The 27,263-nt window shown below is 41.2% G+C and overlaps 1 protein-coding gene across 2 annotated transcripts; it reads left to right on the top strand.

Annotated features, from left to right (window-relative positions):
* Window positions 1-27,263, top strand: itpkb (inositol-trisphosphate 3-kinase B). Of its 2 annotated transcripts, none has more exons than XM_061746844.1 (12): window positions 1-448; window positions 4,861-5,038; window positions 5,436-5,598; window positions 6,448-6,723; window positions 7,170-8,147; window positions 19,355-19,454; window positions 19,891-19,928; window positions 20,050-20,225; window positions 21,198-21,402; window positions 22,678-22,779; window positions 23,119-23,190; window positions 23,604-27,263. In XM_061746844.1, exons 2-12 carry the CDS (start codon window positions 4,992-4,994, stop codon window positions 23,814-23,816), a joined length of 2,370 nt encoding a protein of 789 aa, XP_061602828.1. In that variant the 5' UTR covers window positions 1-448; window positions 4,861-4,991; the 3' UTR covers window positions 23,817-27,263. The 2 variants fall into 2 exon arrangements, with proteins under 2 accessions (XP_061602828.1, XP_061602827.1); XM_061746843.1 differs by having other exon boundaries at window positions 5,433-5,598.

The raw sequence follows: 27,263 nt of genomic DNA, 5'->3' as shown, positions 1-27,263 counted from the left end.
AAGAGTCGAGCAGCGCGTGATAACACGCATCTCCCTCCGACGAGAAGCAACACGCACTAAAAAGACAACAACAACAGCAACAACAACTATCCATCCTCGGGGCAAACTGCGACTTCGTCTCACGCGGTTGAGAAAGAAAAAGAAAGAAAGAAAGAAAAGGCGCAGTCTGAAGTTTTTTCTCTTGTATTTCCTTACTTTTGATTTTTTTTTTTCTCCGGAGCCAGACATACTCGTCAAAAGATACAGACATGTTGAGGTCCTCTCTTTGAGTACTTTTGTTAAAAAGAAAAAGAAAAGAAGAAGAGGTGAAGAAGTGGTGTAAATGGAGATGAGCCTGAGCGGAGCAGCAGAAGTTCGAGCCGCTCATCCCGGGGATATTATCCGGCTGTGAGATCACTCACGCTCATAAAAGTGTCCCGGAGTCTGCAGAGGACGACACGGAGCAGAGGTGAGCTGTCATACCCCCTCCATAGCAACTTATTTATTATCCTCGCCCCCTGGTGTTTATTATACCTTAATACCACTGCCAAAAGTGTCAAAGAGGTCGGGAAGCAGCTCCCTATGTAAGTTTGTATGTTACTTTAAAGTTTTCTATTGATAAACTCAACAATAGATCCACTGTGTAGTGCTTTTATAACATATTTCAATCATATTACGTGGGTAAGATTGAATCAAAATGAATAAGATCTGAAGCCACTTAACTTAACTGTCACATGGATCAACAAAAGTGAAATATACAGGTGGAAAGAAATATAGTTTTCTTTGCTACCTTTCAGATTTTGCACATATTTTGCACATATTTAGCACACTAAATGCTCTTGACGTTTTGTAACTCGTAATTTACCTCGAAGTGGGAGGCATTTGTTCATATTTGGGGGCTTGTGAAATCATGCTTCCAGCTTGCATCTGGACTCAGCTGGTTTATGAACCTTTGTGTTTATCTGCAGTCTGCAGAGTATTACAACCAAACTACAGTCACATCAGAGCATTTAGGATTAGTAAATGTAATTACAGTTCAGAAAATTAGCCAGTTAGTGTGTAAATCAGCTTTTGTTCCTTGTCAAGCAGCCAAAAAAACCCTCAAAATATGCAGTTATGCATTCATATAAGTTTTAAAGAGCCCCACCTTCTCATTTTGGAGGAGATGGAGTTGCCAAAGCGTTACTTAAAACTGGGAAAATGCTCATGAAAATATCTGCAGGACAGACTGATTGATTACATGACCGATTGCTGTGATGGATTGTGTTTGTGTTTGGCTGGAGGCTTTAGGTAACAACATGTGCTTTGGGTATTCATCTGTTATTGGTTGTATTATGTTGTGGAACATGCACATTTTTTAATTTCGTTACTCGTTTGTTTACTGTTGCTCAGAGAAAATTATGTTCAGTCTTTTTAAACTGCTCATCAGCTGCGTAATCTGGAGGAACGAATAAATAAAACATCTCCATGTGATATTGACATAAGAAATTACTTGAAGATTTAATTTTGTAGTAAACTAGTCGTACTCCATGATGTCTAACATTTCTCACCGTTATGTAACATCCAGAAATACACTGTCAAATGGATTTGATTATGGTATGAAGAACATGGGAAAGTCTTACGCCGCAGACAAACATACGCCATCTCGTGATTCTCCTGTAAACTTCTTTCTTATATCTGCTTGTTAATCCCAGGTAAAAGTCATCATTTTCCTCTCTAAACATCTTCATCTGCTTATTCTGTGTTTTATTTCTAATGCCCACTTGTGTGGGCAAGTGGACAGTTTGAAAGCTCACACGGGCCCACGTGCTCTACAACACAAAAAAAAAAGGCAGAAAAAGCTGCAATGAATCGCCGACGGCACTCTGAAGTGGTTCAAGTGCCCAAAAGCCGGTGTAAAGACAGCAGCGTTTGTCACAGGTCGGAACAGCTCACATCTGCTGCAGGACGGACATTTGTGGAAATGTTGGAGGCCTTAACTATCGTCTGTTGTTAGGGTCGCCACCGACCCGTTCTTAGGTTTTAAATTTATAAAACTACCACAAAAATGCGTTTATTGTATCAAGGCTTTTTGACTTTGTCAGGAACCTTTATTTCAACAAAATAATATCCAACATTTTTTTTTTCACTAAATTATAAAATGCTCTGGTTGAAATTGTTACCTTTTACTTTTTTTTCCCATTTCCTTGAAGTAAATGGGTCGAAATTTACCCATAACACCATAGATGTTACTATAGTTAATAATATTAAAATGAAAAAATAAATTAAACAAATGTTTTTAAGATATGTGTTCTAATACCTCTGCGTAATAGCCAGGTAACACAACAACCTTTTATCTATTCATATGATTCTCTTGAGGCTCATTTTACCAGTTTTTAAAATTGAAATTAAGGGCTATACTGACAAAAAAAGGCCCAGAGTCCCATACAAAAAATATTAAAACCAATATTTTCATGGATAAGGAAGCTTAACAATGTAACCAAGAGATGAGAAACAAATTGGATGATGTATAATTGCTTTTAGTGTATTTTAGAGATAACTTAAAACACGGGTCAAAACCGACCCGTTAACATCTGAGATGGTAACAGAAAGCTAACACCAGACAAAGGTTAAAAAGGCTGGCGCATTGGCACAGTCGGGATAATAGTCAGCTTTTCTGTTGTAGCTGTTGTCAATGTGTAAATCTGCAAATATAAATAAAATGAGTTAAGATCTCCGCCTTGATGTTACTATAACTGCCGGCAGTGAGGTTTGATGCAGCTGATGACGTCTTATGTCTCGTGAAGCATCTCCAAATGCGTGATGGGCCAGTCAGTCCAAGGATGTTCTGACTTTTTTTAATTGTAATGTACGTCAGTAATGATGTTCCTCGGGGGGGATGGGGGTGGGGGTTGACCTTCTGGCGAGAACACACAAGTCAGAGGATTGACTTTTGTCCTGCAGTACAAAGAAAGAAAACAGGCAGAAATTGTTCCTGTTGCCCAATGCTGCTTCATTACTCTCAAAGTAAATCTGCTTCTGCATGACAGATTCAGATTAGACAGCTGGTCCAACTCTCATGCACCTCTCTTTCCATTCAGCTCACTCGATCACCATGTCTTTCTTCTTTCAGGCCTTTTCTTTTTTACTTACGAATGTTACAACCTCACAACGACGGCGATGTGACCATGCGGTGTGAAAAAAAGTTTAAAAAGATGTAAAAAAACAGGCAGGAGGCCGATCTCTGTCTCTAACTGCGTCACTTCACAACAAGGAAATCCCACATTTACCCTTCAGTTCATGACCTTATGTCTTAACTTATCTTGAATCAAAACAGTGCTGCGGCTCAATGAATGATGTGAAAATGATGCTTCAATTAACAGAGAGCTGCATTATTATGGTTTTAAAAATGCAACTCAAGTTGTAGAAATAAGGACTTTAGTTTGACTTCATTGACTTTTTTTGGTACAAAAGGACAAAAATATACAGCAGCAATGCTCTATGTTACTATCAGCATTCATTTATTCCCTTTTAAGCATTTGAAATGCAAAAGGACAGGAAAATGTGATTTGCCTTTTGTCAAGGGTTGATTGTTGATAGCTCATTTCTGTGGAAATGACCGTTTGGCTTTTCCGGTGCACTTTATCTCAAACGACGCTGAATGGGAATTTTGTGTGTTTAATGCTCCCCGAGCATGATTCCAACACAATCTGCAAAACAAGCCATTATGAAATGAGAGGCTCGTTTTCTGCAAGCGTCACCCAGGTGGCCATTGCCTATCGCACACCAGCCGTGGACTCGCGTTGCACGGTGAAGTTTATTTGCATAGCTTATTTTGCAGCAGGACATGATAGCACCACCTATTATTCATCGTTCCAACTTACCCACAGGCAGATGCGAGGCTACACCAGAGCTCGTGTGTGTCCACCTGCAAGTTCCCTCTCTGCTGTTCACATCTTCACCATGTTGTCTCAGAAGTGAAAAGAAAAAGAAAAAAGGTTCAGGTTTTGCTTTTCAGAGGGCCCGTTTCCGATAAGAGTACCTGGCTCTTGCACCGCTGCTCAGATAAAACATAAAGCATGATTGTTTTTGAATGCAAAACTCTTTTTTTTTTAATCAAATGATATCAGAGTTTGACAGTGTATGTCAAGAGAGCAACAAGCACAAGTTTGAAGACATCGTATCAAAGTTATTCTTAAAGAAAACAATGAATGAAAGGAGATGCAGATTTAATCTTTTTGTCATTCTCCACACCCCTGCCTTTCTGATTCAACATCTCTGCAGATTCGTATCTTCATCATTTTCCATTCTCAGAATTCCTCCTTCATTTCCTTATTGAAAGAACAAAGTTTTACTTTAAGAGTGAGGCAAAAGCACGTTGGGCAGCAGGACTGAGCAGGAAGACATTATCGTCATCGAGCAGTTGCTCCTTATTCTTTATTGAAGAGTTTAGTGTGAAATTGACAGATTTAATACAACGAATAAACTCGTGAATTATATGGAAATACTACTAGCATATGTAACAACACGGCATTTGTGACAACTGAGCACAGACTACAGAAAAGTCTAATTATTTCCAATGAGTGAAATGTTTTAATTGCATGTTTTTTTTGTTGCATAATCCCTCCTGCTTTCTCGCCCTCTGTCCTTTTGATTTCTCATTTGTTCAATTCACAACAATTGTCACCAACACGGCAAGGTGAATGATATTTTTGGAATGGCTTAAAAGAAATGGAAAGTCTGACTTCCATTATGTTTCCTTTTTGGAAAAGGCTTTTATTATGAGGGTTTCATAATAAAAGTTTAGACTTACTCGCTGTTATAATCACAAGAGTTAAAGACAGGAAAGGGAACTCTCCAGGCTGATTCCCTTTATGTATTTTTCTTTTTTTTGCGGTGTAGACCTGCTGTTGTTTCTGGATTGCGGAGGAAACACTGAAAGCTGTTCTGTGGACCCCCCCACCCCCCTGCAGCTTCAGGGGAGATTGTCAGATGTGTACCCAGCACTCAAAGCCCCTGGCCCGGCCGCGGGGATGGCAGCCTCTGCCTTGAACCTGAACAGCTTTGGAGTCATGAATAGGTACATTTTGTCCTGAGCCTTTTAAATGTTTAGGGACTTCCTGGTTTTTGTAGAGGAATGAATACTTTCAACTTGTTTGGTCACTATGGTTTATTGTAGCCGAGAAGCTGTTAAACCAGACTGTTGAGCTCATAATGTTAAAAAGGATTCAATAATCAATAACAAAGTCATAGTGACCTCATTTAAATGTTTTTACTTGTAATATAAGCAGTTAGAGCTTCTCTTTCCGTTGTCCCATTTTACTGACTCACAGTGTTGCTGTAACATTTTTCTAGGACATAAATTCTGCTCACTGATGTGTGACATTTGTTAGTAGATCTACTACAACCTGTTGCACCATGAGTCGTGATTCTCTCTTTGCATTCCTAGAAACCATTCTTTTTTCTTTCTGCAGCAGTAATCAGTTTCATACCCAGCCGGGCCCCTCCAGCACCGCGTCCCGAGGCCGAACCAGCCCCGTGGCCCGACCCGTGCTGCCAGTTCCAGACCGGAGCACCTACTGCCAGCTGCTGGGCGGGGGGGCTCTGAGCGGAGGCCTCTACAGCCCAACGAGCCCCAAGGTAGCCTCGCCAGTGCATCTGTTCTGGGAAAAGCTTGCTCTGAAGACACTCCTTGTGCGTGTTTGTTAAATATAAATAGCACACGGAAACGTCCAGGACAATCTGAGCAAATGTTGTGTTAGCTGCATTCCTTTTGTCACCGCACTGACAAAAAGCTGCTCTTCTCTGCACGTGCCAATGTTTTAGTTTAGTGATTAAAAACTAGGTGCAGGGATTTCCCAGGGAAGTGAGCTGCTTGATATGAATACATTTAGAGTTTAGAGTTTAGAGTTTATTAATTTAGCACAAAAAGATGCATGAAGCACTGCGCAAGGAGGGAACGAAGTTCTATAGCGAACTTGTACAAGGTTCCACCCCTGTCAAAAAAACTAAACAAAGGACAAGCAGACGGCATGCATGAGCTAAACAACAACAAAAGACAAAGATCAATAGCAACAGGAATTCAAGTACTTGAAACAACTAATAGTAAAAAACACAAAGAAAGAACAAAAAATGTGACAAAAGCAGAACAATGAGAAAGAATATATAATTAAAGGTCGATAAAATTAAAGGTCGAGTAGAGAAAGTAAATTAGGTTCCTGTGGAAAGTAAAAATTCCTTTAGGTTTTTTTTGAAAATGCACATTCATTTTTGTTACACTTTTAAAACATTTTAATAAATAAGGAGTTTCTTCAGATTTATCCCGTTCTACATGATTTTTTTTTCACTTTTTAATCTCTCAAAAGCCATAAAATGCTTTTGTCATATCAGTAAACTGCAGTAACTGAGGGTATTTATATATCTCGTTTGATATGAATAAACTATTCTTTCGCACACACACCTGATCCTGTCTGGCTGGTATTCCCTCAGAGCGGCTCCGGATCTCTGGGCCAGACCTTCGTCTTCCCTCCTTCATCCTTCCTGTCGCCGAACTCCTCGCCTCGCCCTCGCTCCCCCTCGCCGCGGAGCGCGGAACGCCTCGGCGTCTATGTGGGCCAACGGGTCAGGCGTCTGAGCGGGGAAGAGCAAGGGGAAGAAGACGGGCAGGAGGAGACGGGAGGGGAGGCCAGGAGGGGAGAGGGGAGAGACGAGAGGAGGCGGCAGGCGCAGCAGCAGCAGCTACACAAAGAACTGCAGAACGTGGAGGTGATTTCACCCTTCTTTGCTCGTGCTCATTCTCTGATCCGTCTTTCTGTGCACGATAGAGTAGACTCGTTGATTAAAAGTTTGATACTCGAGCAACCAAATCAAATGTCATCAGTGTTTGCTGTCACGCACACGTGCAATCGATGATGCAACAGTTCCTCAAGCTTTGAGAGCTGAGCAAATTAAACACACACGTTTAAGGACTCACACAGTTTTCAGCTCCGTCTTTATTGTGTTTTATGAAAAGTTGATGAACTTAACAATTTTGCAATGCTGGAAACCTTAATTGGACATAGGACCTTTGTATATACGCTGTTTTGAAGTCAATTTTAAAGTTGGTCTCATATGTTTCTTACTCTTTTTTCCTGTCAGTTAAGGTTCTGCTTCTGCAAGCACACCTTTGAAACTGTAGCAGCCATTAGATACTTACTCTATGTCGCTTTCAGGTCAGGGGAAAAGTGGGCATCTTCGAGGCCCACATTTCCGGGATTCGTGCCCAGGTGCTTAGCAGCGAGCTCCAGCGCAGTCCTCGGTCTCCTAGAAAGGCGAGCGGCCAGTCCCCTTCCCACCCCGGCCAAGGAAGCACCGCTCCCGACTACCCCATGACTCACCCGCAGGAGAATAAAGTTCCTTCTGTTGTCCAAAATGGCAGAGAAGTCGGGGAAGGGACAACGGAGGAAGAAAAGAACGGAGGGGGAAAGGATGGAGGTGAGAGGGACGGCGGTCTTGCTAAAGCAAATACGGAGGACAAGATCCTGGCTGATCAGACTGACCGCCGTTCAGAAGCAACTCCTTGTGCTGACAGACTGTCTGTTTGTGGTTCTCCTGAGACGTCAGAGAAACATGCAGCCGCAGACGGAAAGGTAAAAGAGGGAGAACCACCGAGAGATACGGATGGAGAAAAAGATAGAGGGGAGGCAGAAAACAATCAAATATTGGGAGATGAAAGGGGGCGGACAGAGAGAGAAGTGGCCGATGTGAAGGAGGATGGCTTGTGCCCTAAAGTGCTGCTCCAGACGGAGGAAAGCAGGTTGGAGGTTAACTCTAAAAGTGCTGCTTTACCTCCAGGGCAAAACCTTTTGAGCTCCCCGTGCACGCTGGACATTGACAACCACACCTCCAACCACTCTCCCTCCATGCCGTCCTCCATCCCAGCTGTGGTCATAACGGACCACGGCTTGGAAAGCCCACCTCAAACTACTGAAGGCCTCGGCGTGGACCGGGCGCAGTCTCGCGCCGCCAGCCCCAGTTCCAGTCCTGTTCCCAACTCGTCCAGCCGTCCGCTCCGGAAGCTGTCCTCCTCCTCTGCCTCCTCCGCCGGTTTCTCCTCCTCTTGGGAAGAATCAGAGGAGGATATTTCCAGTGATACGGAGAAAGGGGAGCATCTTCTCAACCCTGCACTCATCAGTTCTCAGCAGAAAGCGGTGAGTACATCCGGAACTCGGGTGTGCGATCTGTACTACCTGTTGGTACAGGTAGTACGGATCACAACAACAGAGATTGTACAATATTCAGCCACACATTGCAGCACTGCATCCAGAAACGCCTCCTCTAAGAGCCTCAGCAGGAGGGCAGATAGTTAACAGTTAACGGGGGAGAAATCCAAGATATTAGCCATTTATCATTTTATGTGGATGAAAGTTTGGTCACATTGAAGAGGACAACAATAGCAGTTACCATAGGAGGACAGGGACTGTACATCCTTTGCAATTAAATTTGATTCTTTTGACTTTGAGTCTTTACTCCACAGTTCGATTCAAAATCAATTTGCAATTCAAAGCAATGATCAAATTCATTGTAAGATTGTTGATTTCCCGATCTATTCGAGTCCAGTGTTTGCCAAGAAAGTTAACTTAAAGGCACATGAAGTTGTTGTAATTATAAATATACTTTTTTTTAAATTTATATTTAAAACATAAACGTAAAATGTAAAGTCCCATGTGGAGTCACATAACGATTAAAATACTGGATATCCATTTAGATATGACTGCTGCAATACCCATCTTCCTCCAAAAAAGAAAAAGTTTAACACTAATAACTATTAATAAACAGATTTATCGTGTATGGTATGATAAATGGATACACTTTTCGTAAGAAGGGACAATTTATAAAAGCGCAATCTATGGTGTCAGATCTATTTGTTGAAACGATGCTTCCCGCTCCCTTAACCGGTCTGTCACAGTTTGAAGCTGACGAACCCTGGCATCTTACAATATGCCCGCTCTAACGGAAGAAAATACCACTGGAAAATTTTAGTCGTTAAGTATAATCAGGTAGTCAGCACTGACCTCATTTCTTTTCTTTTTTAACTCATAATCTGCTGGACCTCGACCTGGCCGATGCACTAGGCATGATGGGTCCAATATTTATGATCCCTGGCGAACCGAAACCTGTATATTTATTTATTTTTTACCATTAGCCTCACTGATAGGTGGTTTTCTCACTACATTGCGCAAATTCTCTTTAGATTGCATGGAAAGGTTCCTGCTTTCACTATGAAACGTCGCTCTGATGTCATTTTTAACCACACTAAGTCACCTCTGATCCAAATCGTTTTTAGACAATGCATAACCTAACGTTAGGTAGTTTCAGGAGTTGTTTGTTTCTGCATGAAGCTGACCATTAATCGGACACTTCTGAAACATTTTCCCACGACCACAGGATGTGCCTTCTGGCATGGCTGTTACAGGAATGAGAAATGCTTGCTACTCTTTCACATTAGAGGCTCTTATCTTTCTGCTCACTTGAATCCATTTTTTTCCCTGTTTAACCAGGCGGTTCACCACTTAACGTCCACGTCATAACATTGCACACATTATTTTAATTGCAAGTTTGACTTTACTCGTTCAAAATCAAGCTTGTCCTTTTCCCAAGAAAGCGTCAGCCTCAACTTGTGTGCTTACAGTTTTTCTGTCCTTTTTTAGCTTTATTTTGAAAGCCCTTAACTACAGTTGCAGTGTTAAGTCGCCACCACCTGCTCGGCTCAATAAGGCAGTCCCGACTTTCACAACTCAGGTGTTGTAGCACAGTGAATGTAAATGTTGCAGGAAGGCAAAGGAGCTCCTGTATTTTGAACTGATTTTTGAAGCCCCTCACCGAGCTCCTTGTTTGCGGCTCTTGATGTGCCCGTGCATGTTTCTGGGTGCTTGTGTGTCGTATTGCCCTGAGCTCTTGGCTTCAGTAATTTTTTTAGCATTGACGGCAACGAGACTTGTTCTGGTTTCCCTACCTGTGTGTGTGGGGACGTGTTTTCAGAGTGTGGGCAGTGTCATGTATGTGGTGTGCATGTGTGTGTGTGTGTGTGTGGAGCTGTGTGCGACAGAAAAAAGGGAAAGCAGGAGAAATTTCTCAAAAGTCTCAAGTACTTAGGCTTTGCTTGCATTTGGATGCAGTTCAAAGACGAGGCTGAGGCCTGTTTCGGTGCACAGCGTGTGTGTGTCTGTGTGTGTGTGTGTGTGTGATTTCTGTGTGTACAGGTAGGTGGGTGGAAGGCATTTCATGTGTGTAGCCAGAGAAAGTTCAGGAGGCCGTCTCACTTCTGCTTTGAAACACAACTTAATGATGGATTGTGTAACTGATTTCACGGTTCTCATACAATGTACTGTTCTCCCTTTTTAAGACTCCCAAAAAAAAAAAAATCAGAATCCATTTTTTATTGTGTAATTCTTCACATGACTCCTCCCAAAACCGACATCCGACCTGGCATCACAGGATATTTGTCTAAATGAATTTGGCTGGTGAATTTGAATAGTGTTTGTGTTGCTTTTTGCATGTTTCCACCCATTGTTTTTTTTTTAAATCCAGGCAAAGAGTCAGGAGATTTCGTTGGCATTTGCAAGCAACGAGAATATTCTTCATATTAGATATGGTTATGGCCTCTTTTATCCTTATGTAAAAGTATTTTAGGTCTCACAGAATTCATTATTCAGTCTGTAGTTTGGACTCTGCTGTCCGGTTTTAAATCATTATTCCCATTTTTCAACTTCAGCTTGGAATTTTCAACCCTTTGGGGGTTGATTAATGACACATCATTCCTCATCATTCCTTTCAGAGTACTTTTAAAAAATAAACCTGGGAGAAAAATGGTTTGATGTCAACCTATGCGTATAGCCAACTCTTTAAGTGCATATTTGTTGCATTCTTTTCTTTTTTTTCTTCAGTTTCATACTCTGTAAAAGCTCTGTAGGAGTTCTTCCTTCTCCATCCACGTTGGAAATTGGTGAAATTGCTCCCAGAAACCGCCAGACTAATACTCCCTTTAAAGCGCGGCCAGTTAAAAACACAGGCCTCTTTTACATATTCTTGTTTGCAGCTCGTTTCTGGTCCACATTTTAAGGAAGGCTGATGTATGTGTGCAGGAGGAGGCAGACGTGCAGAAACTCATAAAACACGCTTGCCTGTGTGGGAGGCATGTAGGAGAGAGGAGAGGGACGGAGAGGCGAGGAGTGATACTAAGAAAGAGAGAGCAACAGAGTGAGAGTCAAACTGGCACATAGACTTACTAAAAAATAAGTTATAGGCTGTTGTCTCACTATATTAGAGGGCACATAGATCTTCTTCTTTGGCAGTTAAATGCAGGAAAGACGAGGAAAATATGGTAACAATAATTTAAAGACAGTTTTCATACCAGGAAGTTTGAAGATTTACCAGGAAATACGAAGATGTGTGAGTGTAGCTCTGACACAGATATAGAGACTCCAAGGTGACAGAAGCAAGTGAATGGAAACTTTACTGCACACTTTTTGAAAGCAAAAGTACAAGACGAGTTTGAACATATTCATGCTGGTTAGAAGTTTAAATCGACCTCTTCGCTCTTAAATGCGTTATCTATCTTTATAATTGCTCACCTTTTACATAAACTCAATCAAACACATCTGCTCTGTTGTCACGGAACGCTTTTGGATCATAAAAGCTTTTACATAAAGCTGAGGCCTGAACAGAGCCAAACGTATAGATCAAATTTATCGTTACGGTTGGTGGGCATTTCTCTAAAGCTGTCGACGACGTGCGCGCGTGTCGGTTGTGTTTTCCAGTTCTGGTAAATTTTCAGCAAAAAGACACCTGCCACAGATTATTATCAGTATTTTTTATTTTTTTTTCCCTCTCTGCAAGATTTCAGTTGTGTTCCTCAGAATAAGAAATTACAAAAAAACAAATAAACACTCACAATGTCTTACTTAATCTACAAGTGACGAGATAAAGAAAAAAAAAAAGGATATGCGTGTTTTTAGTGGAGTTTTTTTGACATCAACATACTGGCTGCACAATGTGCAGATACACCTTAATCAAAGACTTATCACGTATGGCTGTAATTCCCCTTCTTCTTTTTCTTTTTTTTCTCCATCATGCCATGCTGTCCTCGCCATGCTTCTGCTGACACAACTTTAGTACATGTTAGCCTTTTTACCTTCTTCTGCTCGATAGTTTTACACAGCTTTACGTCATAGAAGGTGCCAGATGCAAGATGACACTGTGAGAATTTGCCACATTTGCTCCATCTTGTACCCACAATTCTTTCTATTTGGTCACGTTCAGATGATAGTGCCCAGTATCCAGTATAAGCCAGGCTTTATTCAGCGAGGATGTCCACCTTTGAGTCTGTACGACGCATCCCTCTGACTGCATGAAACACCCTCCTCACTAGAGCTAGAAGTTATCAGCGGGGCGGCTTTAACTGCAACTCTAACCTTGACAGCATTTCATTATCATACCAAATAATGCTTTATCTATAATTTACATTACATGCACTCTGTGTTTAGTGCTTTTTTCAGACCCAAGGAGACACAAGTACTACAGGATAGGCATGATTAGACACATGATTAATTTGTCTTAACTGTATCTTAAATTAACCCCTGTGTATTTTTATTCATTCTTAAATCAATAGACCTTTTTTTTGCAGGCTTTTTATCTCTCATAAGTGAATATTTCCCACTACGCTCTCTTTCACATCACTGTGGAGCTTCTCGTTTGCACTGAGAAAACTCCTGCATCATGTTTCAGCTTCTTATTTTCTATTAAAAGGTCATTGTTTTGAAGTTAGTGCAGAAGGGAAGTGGGACTGGGCTTCGATAAGTCTCACTTTACATGGTGCAGACTTGCCTTGTTACTACTGTTATCACAGGTAAATGTAAACTTGGGGATGCTTTACATTTTTATTTTGAAATTTTGAGGGAAAAAAAAGACACAGAATAAATAATCAAATACATTATATAAACAGAGGTGTGTTTTTGGAATAAGGACTGCACCCATGCTGCTGGAACTGTAAACTGTAAAACAAATGCCATCATAGGTGCGCCCTCTGCACACATTGCTCTAAAACTTTAGTTTGTGAAAGTGGAACGCTGCGCACACAGAAACTGTAGCATCTGCTTAACTTAACTGACGTCTTTTATTTTTATCTTTAAAATGCATCTCGAAGCATTAATAGTCTCTATACCAGTGTTGGAGATGAGCATGGACTCTCCAACACACATACACACACACACACACACACACACACACACACACACACACACACACACACACACACACACACACACACACACACACACACACACACACACACACACACACATGCACAAAAAGCCCTCCCTGTATACCCAGCTATGTAACTAAACTGGATTAGTACAAAATATCAGCACACTTAACACACAAACACTCACACACACTCATGCACTGTGTTTGTACTGCAGTGGAAAATCTTCACCACCACGGCGGCAAGTTGCCTAGCAACCCTGTGACGTCAAACAGAGTTTCCCTCTCACAGCTGTACAGTGTGTGTGTGTGTGTGTGTGCGTGCGTGAGTGTGTGTTTGAGAGAGAGTGTGAAAGAGCCTGTAAGTTTATGTGTGTCTAACCCTTGTGTGTTTATGTGTCTTGCAGTGCATACTTGATTTATTTTAAGAGGGGAAACACCGGTCATTTCTCTATTTGGTGTTGTTTTGTGCAAAGTTGTTTGCACATGATTGAGCTCGCCCCAGGCAGGGCGGTCGTGGAGGAGCCAGTCCAGTCGGCTGTTACTGACATTTTTGCAGAAAGAGTATCGTCAGCTTTGGATCCACAATCGCTCGAGGGAAACCCTGCTGGTTGTGACACACAGTGGCAAAGAAAAAAGCAGATTAAGAAGAAGAAAAAAAAGATGTGGAGTGCATTAATAATGCCTGGCAGGAGCGTGCAACAAAACCCTTCAAAAGCATTTCTACCTGTCAAGTGTAGATTAAACGTCAGATATGCTCTCCATTTTTCCATTGTGACCTCAATCTGAAAATAAGTTTCCTTATCTGACTCTGATAGGTCGATAAAACGTATCCAAATAGCAGCCACATTACAATCATCTCACTTTCTTTTCTTTTCTTCCTTTTTACGTGTCTCCCCTTTTCACCAGAGTTTAGTTTTTGTTTTGCAAAGCTCTTGTTCCACTGGCCAGTCTCGGTTGCTAAGAGGGTCATCGTGCACGCTCCAAGCACGCTGTTTGGCTGGCGTCAGCCTCCGTGCAGTCTCATGCTGCCTGAGCTTTTGATTGTGGTGTTTGTGCGCCTTTCAGTCTAAACTTTGCAGACTCAGACTGCTGGAGTATTTGTATCTGCGAGGGGACCTTGTGGTGAGCGATATCAGGCTTGTTGTTTCCTCAGTGCCTCTCCACCGAAAACATCAGCATCAGTGTTTCCCCTGCTGCTGCACATTACACATTAGTAACCCGGAGTTACCCTTTTACCTCAACTTATTTTAACCATTTCACACGCCTCCTTCACTACTCTGCATGCAGATTGGTTTTATGTAATAGCTCTACTGTATATAAATCAACTTCTCTTGGTTAACAAGATGATATAAAATTTCCATACTCATATTTATTAGTCTAAGTAATGCATCTTAGAATTTTTAATAATATTTAAATAGTGGGAAATTGCATGTTGCAGATGTATATGTTGGTGGACATTTGTAGAAATGGCAATTTGGAGGCATTTAAACACAATCTACTATCTTATCTTACTCAATATTTGTATTACTCTATGTGCTATCTGTTGTTTACAGAGGGCAAGGGCTTCTTTCTTTTCTTTTCTTTTTTGTGTTTGTAGTCAGCGGCGGATGTGGAAAATACTGTCGCTGAGGCAAGCGGCAACCCCCCCCACTTCCTGTCTGCAAGAAGTTCCTTCGCTTACAATTTCCTCTCTCTCTCTCTCTCTCTCTCTCTCTCTCTCTCTCTCTCTCTCTCTCTCTCTCTCTCTCTCTCTCTCTCTCTCTCTCTCTCTCTCTCTCTCTCTCTCTCTCTCTCTCTCTTACAATGGAAACTTTACTGTTTTTCCCGCTGTCCTCTTGCCATCCAGCTGGTCTGGGGACACAGATAGGAGAGATGAAACTGCAAGCCAGAAAAAGATGTGAGAGAGACAGAAATGGACATTGAAGAGTTATGAGAAAGAAAAAAAAAATGAAAAAGTGAAGTATATTTCCATATTCTTAAAATGCAGCCATACGGCTTCAAATTAGAACTCCACGTGTTGATGGGCTGCATGCAGTCATAAGCACCTGGTTATGTTTCAGAATTGGGATGAAAATTTGAGTGTATGAAAGGCCTCCTCTAAGAAAAGAAAAATGCAATTTCTTATTTAAGTTCCTGTATTTTTATATCACCAGAGCTCTTCAGTCAAGTAAAGAAACAGTTTTCTCATTAAGCGTGGGATCGGTCTAGACTCCAAAAATGCTTGAGAAAGAGTATATAGTTGACAGGAGGTGGACATTATTAACGATTATTCATAGGATGAGTGGGCGCTTGGCTAGCCTTTAAATTGCATCAGAGCCTTCACAGGAGTTCAGAAACTCTGTTTTTTCCTGATGGTCTCATTTCCACGGCTCCATCCGGTCAGATCAGCGGGCTAAAGTCAGGTTGAAGGGCGGGTAACGTCGGATGATTCACAGTGTGGTTTGTCAGTGGTTTATTGGGCCGGCTGTGGTTCAGGAGGTAAAGCAGGCAGATGGAAAATCAGGGGTTTGACCTCCAAGGTCCTCAATGTGGCTAATGGCTTGTGCTGTGAATCCCTTTTGAGTTTCCTTGCTCAAACCTTTTCAAAATCAAAATGTGAATTCACTTTACATTAGTGGTGCAGCTTTGCACCCAACAGTGCTGGAAAACATGTCGAGGTTTGCATCGTTGCAGCTTCAGATCAGCATGTGGGATCTGCTGGTTTGGATAGTTTGGATAGTTCCTTTTGTTTATTTATTGATTTGTTGCAACTCACTGGCACTTTGCGCCACCTGCCTTTAAAGCGTCGAGACCTATGTGGAAAATTTGCATGTCCAGATTATGTTTACCCTCCGTTTTGCCTGTCAAATGAACGACAATTGTTTATCCCTGCATGCATTTCAGCCACACAAGTGTAAATCTTGTGGTGGACAGAAAGAGTAGCTTTGAGGCGCCGATGGTTTTTCAGCTTAGAGAGGGGCAGACGTCGGACAGGTAGTCCTTGCTGCTGTTTCTCCGGCTGGCTGCAAGCCGATCGGTCGTGATGTGGTCCACATGGCTGTGTTCGATATGGAGCGTTGCTGTGTCAGTTGGAGCCATCTTTATCCTTGCCATCATCCACCTCTGCAACAGTCATCTTCAGGTACCTAAGCTGGAGGTTTTACTTTTATTTCACTCAGAGCTCACGTTCACTTACACAGGAAGCTTTTAAAGCCAGATTTAGTCGTTGTTTAGTCATGTTTGACAGCTTGAACTCGAGGATGATTTTATTGAGGAGTAAGAGTGCCTGTAGCGTTCCTTTGATATTATAAGATTTTTATTCATTTCTTTTTCTTTTTAATGTAATCAAATTGATCGTGACTTCTCAAATCCTCTATTCAACATGCACTTTTGTTCCTCCAGCTTCTAAATCCACACAAGGTCACAACGTTTGCTGTTACTGACACTTGAGACGGTGCAGACTCAGGCCCGTCCAGCTGTCGGGGCAACATCGAACAGAAAAGGCGTAAAAAAAGGCAAAAAAAAAAACCAAATAAGAGAAGGGGATCAGTGTTCCCTTCGACCCTCGTCTACTGGTCTGCAAACTGTAATCACAGAGATGTTCTCAAAGTCCCTGACTAAAACTGACATGTTTGCTGATAATTGAATGCTATAGCTTCTTTGTTTGACTTCAAGCTTTATTTATTCGTGGAAAGTTGACAATCATATGTCAACTGCCCCAAGGCTCCTATAATCTTACTTCAAATTACACTCGGGCCTTCCTTTTTTTCCCCCTGTAATTGCGAAGAAGGCGTTCTGTTTTCCTATGAGCCGAAGCACAACAGCATACAAAATGATTTCAGGATATGGGCCCCTGGAAATCGGCTTGATGAACCTTGATGCCAAGCCGTCTGGTTTAAAAAGTCAAATGCTAGTAATGCCGATGCACAAGCTCTCCGGAGCCCTTTTCAGCTCTTCACACTTTTAATGAGTTTCCATCATGTGGTGTACTGTCCACACACGTGAATTTCTTGTACTGTTTGAAGGGTGTAAGTGTTTTTCCCCATCCGTCCACTGGTGCAGAAAAAGGAAAACCCTCATGTGATTCTTCACCCCCTCAGACAGACAGAAGTTGTGTGTGTGTGCGCGCGCGCGTGTGTGTGTGTGTGTGCATCTAACCATAGATAGTCATGCTATCAGCTGATGAATTTTCAGCAGGTCCAGATTATGTGACATGGGTTATTCATCTCCTTCTATGGGCCTCTCCTCTTTTATCTCGTCCTCTTTCTCCTTCTCTTTGTCTCTCTCTAAGGTTATATGCAGACAGAATATTATTTTTCTTGGCATTTGCAAACTAGAGGGAATCTTCCTCCTATCATAAAGTTCTAGTTACGTTGTCCAGAAGCACCGAAGCAACAAAGTTCGAGAGTGTTTTATTTTCGGTGCTGCCTCGTGGACCGGGTCTTCTGGCTCAGAGCTGTACAGCCAAGCATTGTCTGAACCCACAGATTAAGACGTGTGGAATTTTTCCATCTGATGTAATGCTGCTGGCCAAAGCAAAAACAAACACACACACATAAAAAAACCCCCTCCACTTTCTGTACTTTAAAAAAAAAAAAATCGTATTATCTCTTATAGCATCGGTGAGGCGTGACAAGCAGCAAAATTAGCACACAAAGAGACCAAGATTTTCTAGCGGTCCAAATCACGGAGCTTAACATCTTTGTTCAGTTAAATATGTAGATGGAAAGTGTGTCTGAAGAAGGAGGATCAGGAGTTCAATTGCAGATCTGTTTATGTAGAAACAACAACAACACTGTGTGTTAGTGTGTGTGTGTGTGTGTGTGTGTGTGTGTGTGTGTGTGTGTGTGTGTGTGTGTGTGTGTGTGTGTGTGTGTGTGTGTGTGTGTGTGTGTGTGTGTGTGTGTGTGTGTGTGTGTGTGTGTGTGTGTGGCAGGACTCCTGCAATTCAGTGTGTTCCTTGCCAGGGACAGGGAGAGCCTTTGGTGAACCGTGTGTGTGTGTGTGTTTGTGTGTTACCAGGGGTAACCCCGGCTCAATGCGCCAAAGTTCTGTTAAAACTGAGACACCGTGCAGCTCCCCAGGGTCAGGGGATACCCAACTGTGCATGTCCATACAAGTGGATCTGTCTTACTTTTTTTTAGCTCTAGTAGACTTTTTCTGAAAGTAGACAGGAAGCTGGCCATAGACAGATGGGGATGATATGCACCGAAGGTGTCACAAGCCAGGACTTGAAGCAGGACAAACAGCCTCAGGACAGACAAACCAGCCGTCCAGCCCCCACGCTCTTGTTTTTTAAAACTCCTTTTCCACACGACCATTAACCAAAGCAGTTAAATCAGCCGTAAAATTAGACAATTAGCCAAAATGTTTAGATAAGAGCTTCAGTCACAGGTGCTCGTCTTCAATTGACGTTTTCATGATTATAATAATGAAATAATCTCACGGTTTTTGTGAGTTACAAAGAATTGAAGGGGTGAGGAATTAAAGACAATGAATATATTTCCTCAAGCTGCTAAGTGTGACTTGCAACATTTATATCTTTAGCGGTTACTTATGTTATTTCTGTTTTTAAACATGAAGGATCAGTCATTTCTGTAACCTACTATTTAGAGTGACTGAAGCTATCTTCTGTGTGGAGATACAGCGGTCCGTTAGTGCAGCCTTCCTGCTCCTGAGTCCTGGCCTGCGTCGTGGCAGCCAGTTTGGACACATGCACATTTGTTAATGCGAATTCTTGCCATTCGACATGGACCGGGCAAGCGTCCAGAGTTTCCTCCACTGAATTAAAGCTAGAAGAGCCACCCGGGGACAAGGTTAAGGCTGAAATCCATATTACCTTGCTGTTCCCAAGAAAGGCTGTACAAGCTGCTTGAAGGGCTCCTACTTAGTCTTCTTAGTCTCCAATTTAGTCTATAATTTCTGCAGTTGTGAAACTTGCATTGCTTTAACTTTCCCCCAAGAACACTGGGAATAAATTATGAGCTGAACAACGCCTAAGATCTCTGTAAGAGTAATTTGACAGCTAAAACTCTCTTGAGCTCCCTAAACTTTTGCATCCACACATCATCATTTTTGAATCAATTGTGCAAACATGTTGTCATGATACAGTTGTGCATTACAGCTCATAACCTTTAGGGATAATCACTGTGCGTGTTTGTGTGTGTACTTGCAGCACAAGTCTTGGAAGAAGATAAAGAACATGGTCCACTGGTCACCGTTCGTCATGTCCTTCAAGAAGAAGTACCCCTGGATTCAGCTGGCAGGACATGCGGGTACGTGGGTTTACGTGCACAAACGTAGGGGTCACATAGCATCTCTACAGCACAGCTATGACGGATTATGATGGCATCAAATGCAAATTACCGCACCACCTTTCTGTTGATCATATGATTATATGGTTAAAAACCACATACCACTGACATATTATTTTCCTCTCAAATCAAATCACAAGGTAGTGTACCATAAGAGTTCTGTCCGTTGCGATGTGCTCGGATGCAGTTTTTCACAGAAAATGTGCAGATACATCGGTTTAGAGCTGCTACTGTACTTTGAGGGGCCTTACAAGAGTTGTGTGTGAAGATGTTTGGATTGAAGTTCCAGTTCGTGCTCAGATTGATTTCTGGACCGACTCAGTCCAGCTAGCCTAAGATCAGCCACTCCGACCTTGTTCTGCAGCTGCTTCACGGTAAAATTGTTTCCTTTTTACAGGGAGCTTCAAGGCAGGAGCAAACGGGCGCATATTAAAAGTAAGGCGCCCTTTACCAGCACTCGTTAAAATCCGTTCTCTTCCAGAGCTTACACATTTTGTTGATACTGGATCGGTGTGGCCAGCAGAAGAAAATGCTAATCTGTTAATGATGTTCTTAGAAACACTGTGAATGTGAGCAGCGCTGCTTGTCCCTGCTGATGAAGGACGTGCTTCGCCCGTATGTCCCTGGTTACCATGGAGATGTGGAAAAGGACGGCCAAAAATACAACCAGATGGAGGATCTGCTCGCTGAGTTTGACTTCCCGTGTGTCATGGACTGTAAGATGGGAATAAGGTGAGAGAACACGTCGTCGTTTCCTATCACTGTTACAGATTTGCTTTAGTCACCCATTTAATTTTTTTAATTTATTTATTTATTTATTTATTTAAAACAGGGATCATGCACAAAAAAAACATTAATCTTGTAAAACAAGAAGAGATGCTTTGAGTCAGGTTATAGCAACAATTGCTAATTTCCGCCTGTAGTCCCTGGGCAGGTAAAGTGCTAAGCAGATACAATATTAAGATTAATTGAAATAAGACATAATAACCATAATATTAAAAAATTTGACAGAATGCACTAATAAATAAAAGCACGGAAACAAGAGCGCCAAATCATAAAGTGCACAATAGAGACCAACAGCACATACACTCTCTCTCTCTAATGTTGGATGGAGATAAATATGAGGAAGCTGGATCAATCACGTGCAATAAGAATCATCTAGCACCTTCCTTGATAACCATGTCTGCCTCACTCTGCTGCATCTCTCACTTTGTATTTCTTTTATAATTTGTATAATCTTTTTGTATTTTTTGTATAATTGTCTTGTAAAATTGTTAAATTGTAAATAGGTTATTTTTATTTTATTCAGAACTGTCCCTTTTCTTTTCTCTTCTTTTCTTCTCTACCTCAAACTGCTGCACCTTAAATGTTTATTCTGTATCATAGAAATACCACATTTGTTTTATTGTTTACTTTACTACCAAAGAGAGAAATTACCAGAGTCAAATTCCTTGTTGGACAATGTTTGAACCTGGCCAATAAAGCTGATTCTGATTCTGATTCTGATAACAGTACTCTTATTTGTGTCTCTGATGTCACAGTACTCAACAACTCCTTGAATGACATACAGGCAATTTTCTTTCTAATATCCCCCTTAACACCTTCTCTGTGATGCTTTTTGCTCATCTCCGCTGTTTACTTGTTATATCTCTCACCCACCCTGTCGTTTCTGTCCTCTTCCCTCACCCCGCTCTCATCCCTCAGGACCTACCTTGAGGAGGAGCTGACCAAGGCCCGTAAGAAGCCCTCCCCGAGGCACGACATGTTTCAGAAAATGATCGAGGTCGATCCTGGCGCACCCACGTTAGAAGAAAATGAAAACAAGACGGTGACCAAACCCAGATACATGCAGTGGAGGGAGACCATAAGCTCAACAGCCACCTTGGGATTCAGGATAGAGGGAGTCAAGGTAAGACGAACTCAGAGAGTCAGACCTGTGTGCAAACGTGTGTATGTGTGGCCTTCCGTCCCTCCTTTTCCTCCGTCGTTCTGTTGAATGGGTCTTTTAGGGGTATAATTTAACTTCCTGTTTTGCCCAGGAACTTCCTCTGAAGTACGTGTGCATGTGCATCAGGGCCTTTGTCGTGCACAAGGCCTGTCAGTGGCAGCTGCACGGGCCTCAGCATACGGTACTGACATTGTGTGCAGACTCACAAATATCTTTGTCTTATTCACGGCCGTGGCCATATAAGGACATTCACGGGCTCCTGGTGGTCCGTTGCCATGACACTGAGGGTTATCCCCAGAAACAGAGATGTCTGAGTTTGGATAATTGTGTGTGGATCTTGAGTTCATGTTCGCTTCAACCTCTGCACTGCAAACATGAACACATGCTTAAATATGGGTAGAAAGCATGGAAGATAGATAGATAGATAGATAGATAGATAGAGAGATAGAAACGTTAATATAGATACTGATAAATGCCTTTGTGTGTGTTTGTGTTAGAAGTGGAGAGACAGAGAGAGACTTGTGTCTTCAGACTTGAACCATAAAGGGAAACATATTTTTGTCTCTAAATACTACCTTGTTGCCAGGCAGCGAGCAGAATAAGAAAAGCTCATTTATTCCACAGTGAAACATTCAACTGGTTGGTGGCCATCACTGATCCTGCTTAAGCGAAACATAAAATCTACTGTTATTACTTTCTCTGCACTCAAGCACATCTTACTGTAATTACATGACTTTTAGTAGCACTGTACATTATCCTGCTAGTGCTTCCACAAACACTACTACTTCCACGTTTTTAGTATTAGAAGAGAGGATTAAACTGAAATACTTGCGAGATGTTCCTTTAGTTTGGTATTTTCTTGTATAATATATTGATAATACTAATCAAAGACATAGCTAAGACTTCTTGTTAGCTCCAGTATAGACAGAAAAGATGGAAAAAATGCTATAATATTCAGATAAATGGAAAGTTGGGTAGTCTTAAAGAGTTTAAGATCACTTTCCTGCTTTAAAACCTAGTCTAAAAATATTTCCCCTCATTTCCTTCCCTCCTCACATTGTTTAACTTTTCTTGTCCATCCTCTCCTCTATCCCTGCTCCTTCCCCCTCCCAGAAAATAAAACATAAAATACCTAAACTATGATTGTTTTTATACAGTGTATCACTAGTTACTGGTGCAGACCAGCCTACAGAGCGGCTTTTCACCCTAACGCCTTCGTCCCCTCTCTCCCCGTAGAAGGAGGACGGGACCGTGAACAGAGATTTTAAGAAGACAAAGACGAGAGACCAAGTCACTTCAGCTTTCCACGACTTTGTGAAAGGAAATAAGGACACAGTGGTGAGTGTGACTCCAGTTTACCGTCTGAATGAGTCAATGAGCTTTACATTTGTGTGGAATTGAAAGTTGAACTGCTCTGCCAACCCCTTCCCAAACACACACACATTGTTTTATAATACATTACACATCTTAGTTTCATTTCCCGGATACTTACCTTAACACTAACTGAGTCTCACACTTGCCTGTAATGATTTATTGTTCTCTAAAAGCCAGACAGGCCCCACAGAACGAAAGTCGAATAAATAAGGAAATATAAGGCACCATCTGCAACGCAACTGGGATGGGACGAGAGAACGTGACATAAAATACTGTTTCTGTTTCTTTCTTTTTTTTATACAGAACCACTACCTAACAAGGCTAAAAGAAATCAGAGACACTCTGGAGATTTCCCCATTCTTCAAAACCCACGAGGTAAAGACACACATAATGCAGAAAATATGTTCAGACGCTTTTCAAGCAAAATATTTATCAGAATTATGTGAAACGTTTACCCTGACTCGGGCTGGTGTTTTCTGTCCCAGTAAGTGTGCGGTTTAGTTCATGTACACAAAAACACACACACACACACATGACAGGCGCTGTCATGGAAAATGGACCTCAAAAGCTTGACCACACACAGGCTGAAAACACACACTCTGCTTCACACCCTTGCTCACACACACAAACAGGCACGTACAAAGTTGACGCAGCGAAACGGGAAGTGAGATAATGCTCTGAAAAGACACAAGTGGACTGTGATGTTGAAAAGAAACAGAGATAACCGCGTCTTAATCATTATTGCGTTTTTTATTTTATTTTTTACTTCCTTTTATTTGTCTTTGCAGGTGATTGGCAGCTCCTTGCTGTTTGTCCACGACAGTAAGGGACGGGCCAAAGTGTGGATGATCGACTTTGGGAAAACCACGCCTCTGGTTGATGGGAAGGAACTGACCCATCGAGCGTCATGGCTTGAGGGGAACAGAGAGGACGGTTACCTTTTCGGACTTGATAGCCTGGTGGACATCCTTTCATCCATGTCGGAAGGACTTGAGACCTGAGACTTGACGTCTGAGGGTTTTTTTGTTGTTTTTTTTTTAAATACAAGCAAACACTTGGAGCCGCCACCACTTCCATTCATTCTTCTATCCTCTCTCTGGGACACTTGGAACTTCCTCGACAACTCCTCTGTAGACACTTGAACTCATGTTGGAAACCACGTCATCCAGAACAAATGCATGGCTGGATCCATTCATGCCCGGTGTCGTGTCGTTACAGGACAAACACAAATAGAGCGGGCGCACATGAACCACGCGGCTCAGTTTGTTACACTTGAATTTTAAGCTATGATTTTAAAATGAGGAAAAAAGTTATTTTTTTTGTTTTTTTTTTCAGACTCAAATTTTTTTTAACTAAAGAAAACTTCCATTTAAAAGCAAAAAACATATTGACCACCTAATCAAAAATCCAGAAATTAATATTCAATGTTTTTGTACTGTGAATAAATTAAATCTAGGAACCAAAACCAACAATGTCTTGGTTTATATTTTAAAACATCAAGACTGAGCTGTAGCTACACAAATGTTGTTTTTTTTTTCCTTATGAGAACTAAAAGCTAAATTAACTCCAATATCATTCATTAAAATGAATTAAACATGACACCAGGTGAACAATAGAAGAGGTTGTTTTTTTTTGGTCCAGCCTTTTGTTGGTTTTGGTCTTTTACAAGGAGTTTGTTTATAATTAAAAACACAAATAAGCACAAAATCACCAAAACTTTTGCCACTTCCTGACTTGGTAGCACTTTCCAAAAGAACATGTTTACAGAAATGTTCGGCACACCAGCAATTACCAGTCTTAAAGTCAGTTGAACCCCAGAAATTTACGTTAAAGTGGCAATCTTCAAGTTTTCAGCCCTTTTTTATTTGACAGCAGCCGTAAACACTTCTATTGTCAGGGAAAGATTATCAAACTAATAAACAGTCCGCTCGCAGACTGGGATTCACTGCCCAGAAACATTTACTGTAAGCAGCACCACGTATATGAGCCTTTGGCTTTTATCCAAGTTTTTCATTTAAGAGCTAATTGTGGTTGCTCCTTTGTCTTATATTATTGATATGGAAAATGCAAAAGATCAAACATTGTTTTACTCTGCAGACAACGGTTCAGAACCTCTTGATGAGTGATGGCTGTAAACCATCACTCATCACTCATCCAGCCCAGTTCTTCGGGGGGAATAATGGAGGCGTTCCCAGGCCAGATGAGGGATGTTATCTCTCCAGAGGCGTCCTCCCCAGATGCCCCAACCACGTCAACTGACTCCTCTCGATGTCATAGTTCCTCTCAAATGCTGGGTCCAGCTATCCTGCTGAGAAAACTCATTTCAGACCATCTTTTTCTTTTTTTTTGATCACGACCCACAGTTTGTAATCGTAGGTGAGGGTCTGACAGTAGACTGACTGACCTGAGAGCTTTGCCTTTTGGATCCGGTCTCTCCTCACCTCACAGAGGATACTAGAAGTCCTCCACTTGAGGCAACACCTCATCTGACTGTCAACCATAAACACAACTGTCCATCTACTTTGTACGACGGAGTATTCGGGCCAAACAAAAAAAACAAAAAAAGGAAATTACGAGAATAAAGTCATAATGTAATGAGAATAAAGTCGTAAAATTACAAGAATAAAGTCATAATATTACGAGAATAAAGTCATAATATTACGAGAATAAAGTCGTAAAATTACGAGAATAAAGTCATAATATTACGAGAATAAAGTCGTAAAATTACGAGAATAAAGTCATAATATTACGAGAATAAAGTCGTAATATATTATAAATATATAAATGTAACTTCACAAGATGCTCAATATTCCTCATTTTAACACAGGGAGAAGAAGCTCTTCCTGTTAGAGTTCTCATAAATTATAATCTCATAATATTACGACTTTATTCTCGTAATGTTACGACTTTATACTCGTAATTTTACGACTTTATTCTCGTAATATTATGACTTTATTCTCATAATATTACGACTTTATTCTATTACTACTTTATTCTCGCAACATTACGACTTTATTCTCGTAATTTTACGACTTTATTCTCATTATATTATGACTTTATTCTCGTAATTACCAATTTTTTTTGTCTTAGTTTGGCCCTAATACTCCGTCGTACCTTTGGGCCAACCACCTGTGGGATGTTTTTTTTTCTTTCGCCACATTCAAGTTTGTAAAGTTGGGAACCGTCACCTATTATTGATCAGTCTTTAGAGGTTTGGGAATATCTCAAATGAGGGATTACAAACAAACCGTGAATCTTCTGGTACCTAGATCATGCCCTTCACAGTCTGCGTTTCATCAGCTGAAAATCTCTGAGATTGCCACTTTACACACTTTAAATTTGACCTTGCCTCCCTTTATATCCAGCTCAACCACAGTCAAACTGCATTTGTTTGTAAAAAAAGAGCTGAACTGAATCTTATTGGTTATTTTCACCTCATTCAAAGCAACATGTACACATTGCTCACTTCTTTTTTTGAAAATATGCACTTATACTTTTGAGTGGTAGAGGTTGTGCAACTAAGTGTGTTTTAACTTATCAAAACACAGATTTTTTAGGGTGTGTGGAAAGAAAAAGTAGTCGGCTAGCTGTTTTGTGCTTCCGTTTAACGTCTCAGCCGCAGAATTTAGATGCTCTAAATTGGCTGCGCTTGCTTCACTTTCATCTGGTAATAACTGGCAATTAAGTGGAGCGGAAAAAAACGAAACATCTCACTGTAGTTAATAAATATTTGCAGCAACCATCGTGATTTCGTTCTCAAACACTTAACACTTGTCTCTCACTTTTCTTTTCTTTTTTTTTTTAAAGGTTTGCTCACATTGTACAGTAACATTTATTCAATTCATTGTAGTTTTGTTCTGTAACATAATTGTAGAAAAATCCTCTGGAACACTTACAGCCATGAACAATCTTATTTAAGCTATACGGTGCCTTGACATTACAAAGCCAAGTCAGACAACTGAAAATATTTTTTTGAGTCAAAGTATTTTTCATCTAGTCCAAATGTGTGTGTGTGTGTGTGTGTGTGTGTCTGTGTGTGTGTGTGTGTTTGTGTGTGTGTGTGTGTGTGTGTTTCCGGTGTGTAGTCTAACAAGGGTGCATGTTTATTATCCTCTTAAACATTTGATCTTAACTTGTAGTTTGCTATGCTTTTATTTAAACCATATTATCTTTTGTTTTAGTTCACTGGAGGCTGTAACATGTTGAACTTTTGGTTTCGTTATCTTGCTTTGTCCTCAAGCATGTGTTATAATATGAGCGACAGTCAAACTTCAGGCCATCCTGCGTCCTCGAAGTCGCGGATATTTAACAAGAAAAGATAAATGATGTTGAGCTGAGTAAAAGCCATTTATGTCAAATGGGAACGCTAGCACTTATTTATGGAGCAGTTGGGAAGACGAGGGAGAAATGTCTCATAATGTAACAGGTTCTTGAGGAACAATAAAAAC

This window comes from Cololabis saira, chromosome 18 (assembly GCF_033807715.1).
Source record: "Cololabis saira isolate AMF1-May2022 chromosome 18, fColSai1.1, whole genome shotgun sequence".
Classification (NCBI taxonomy): Eukaryota; Metazoa; Chordata; class Actinopteri; order Beloniformes; family Belonidae; genus Cololabis; species Cololabis saira.
Note: the sequence above shows the minus strand (reverse complement) of the source record. Positions and strands in the feature narration are given on the sequence as shown.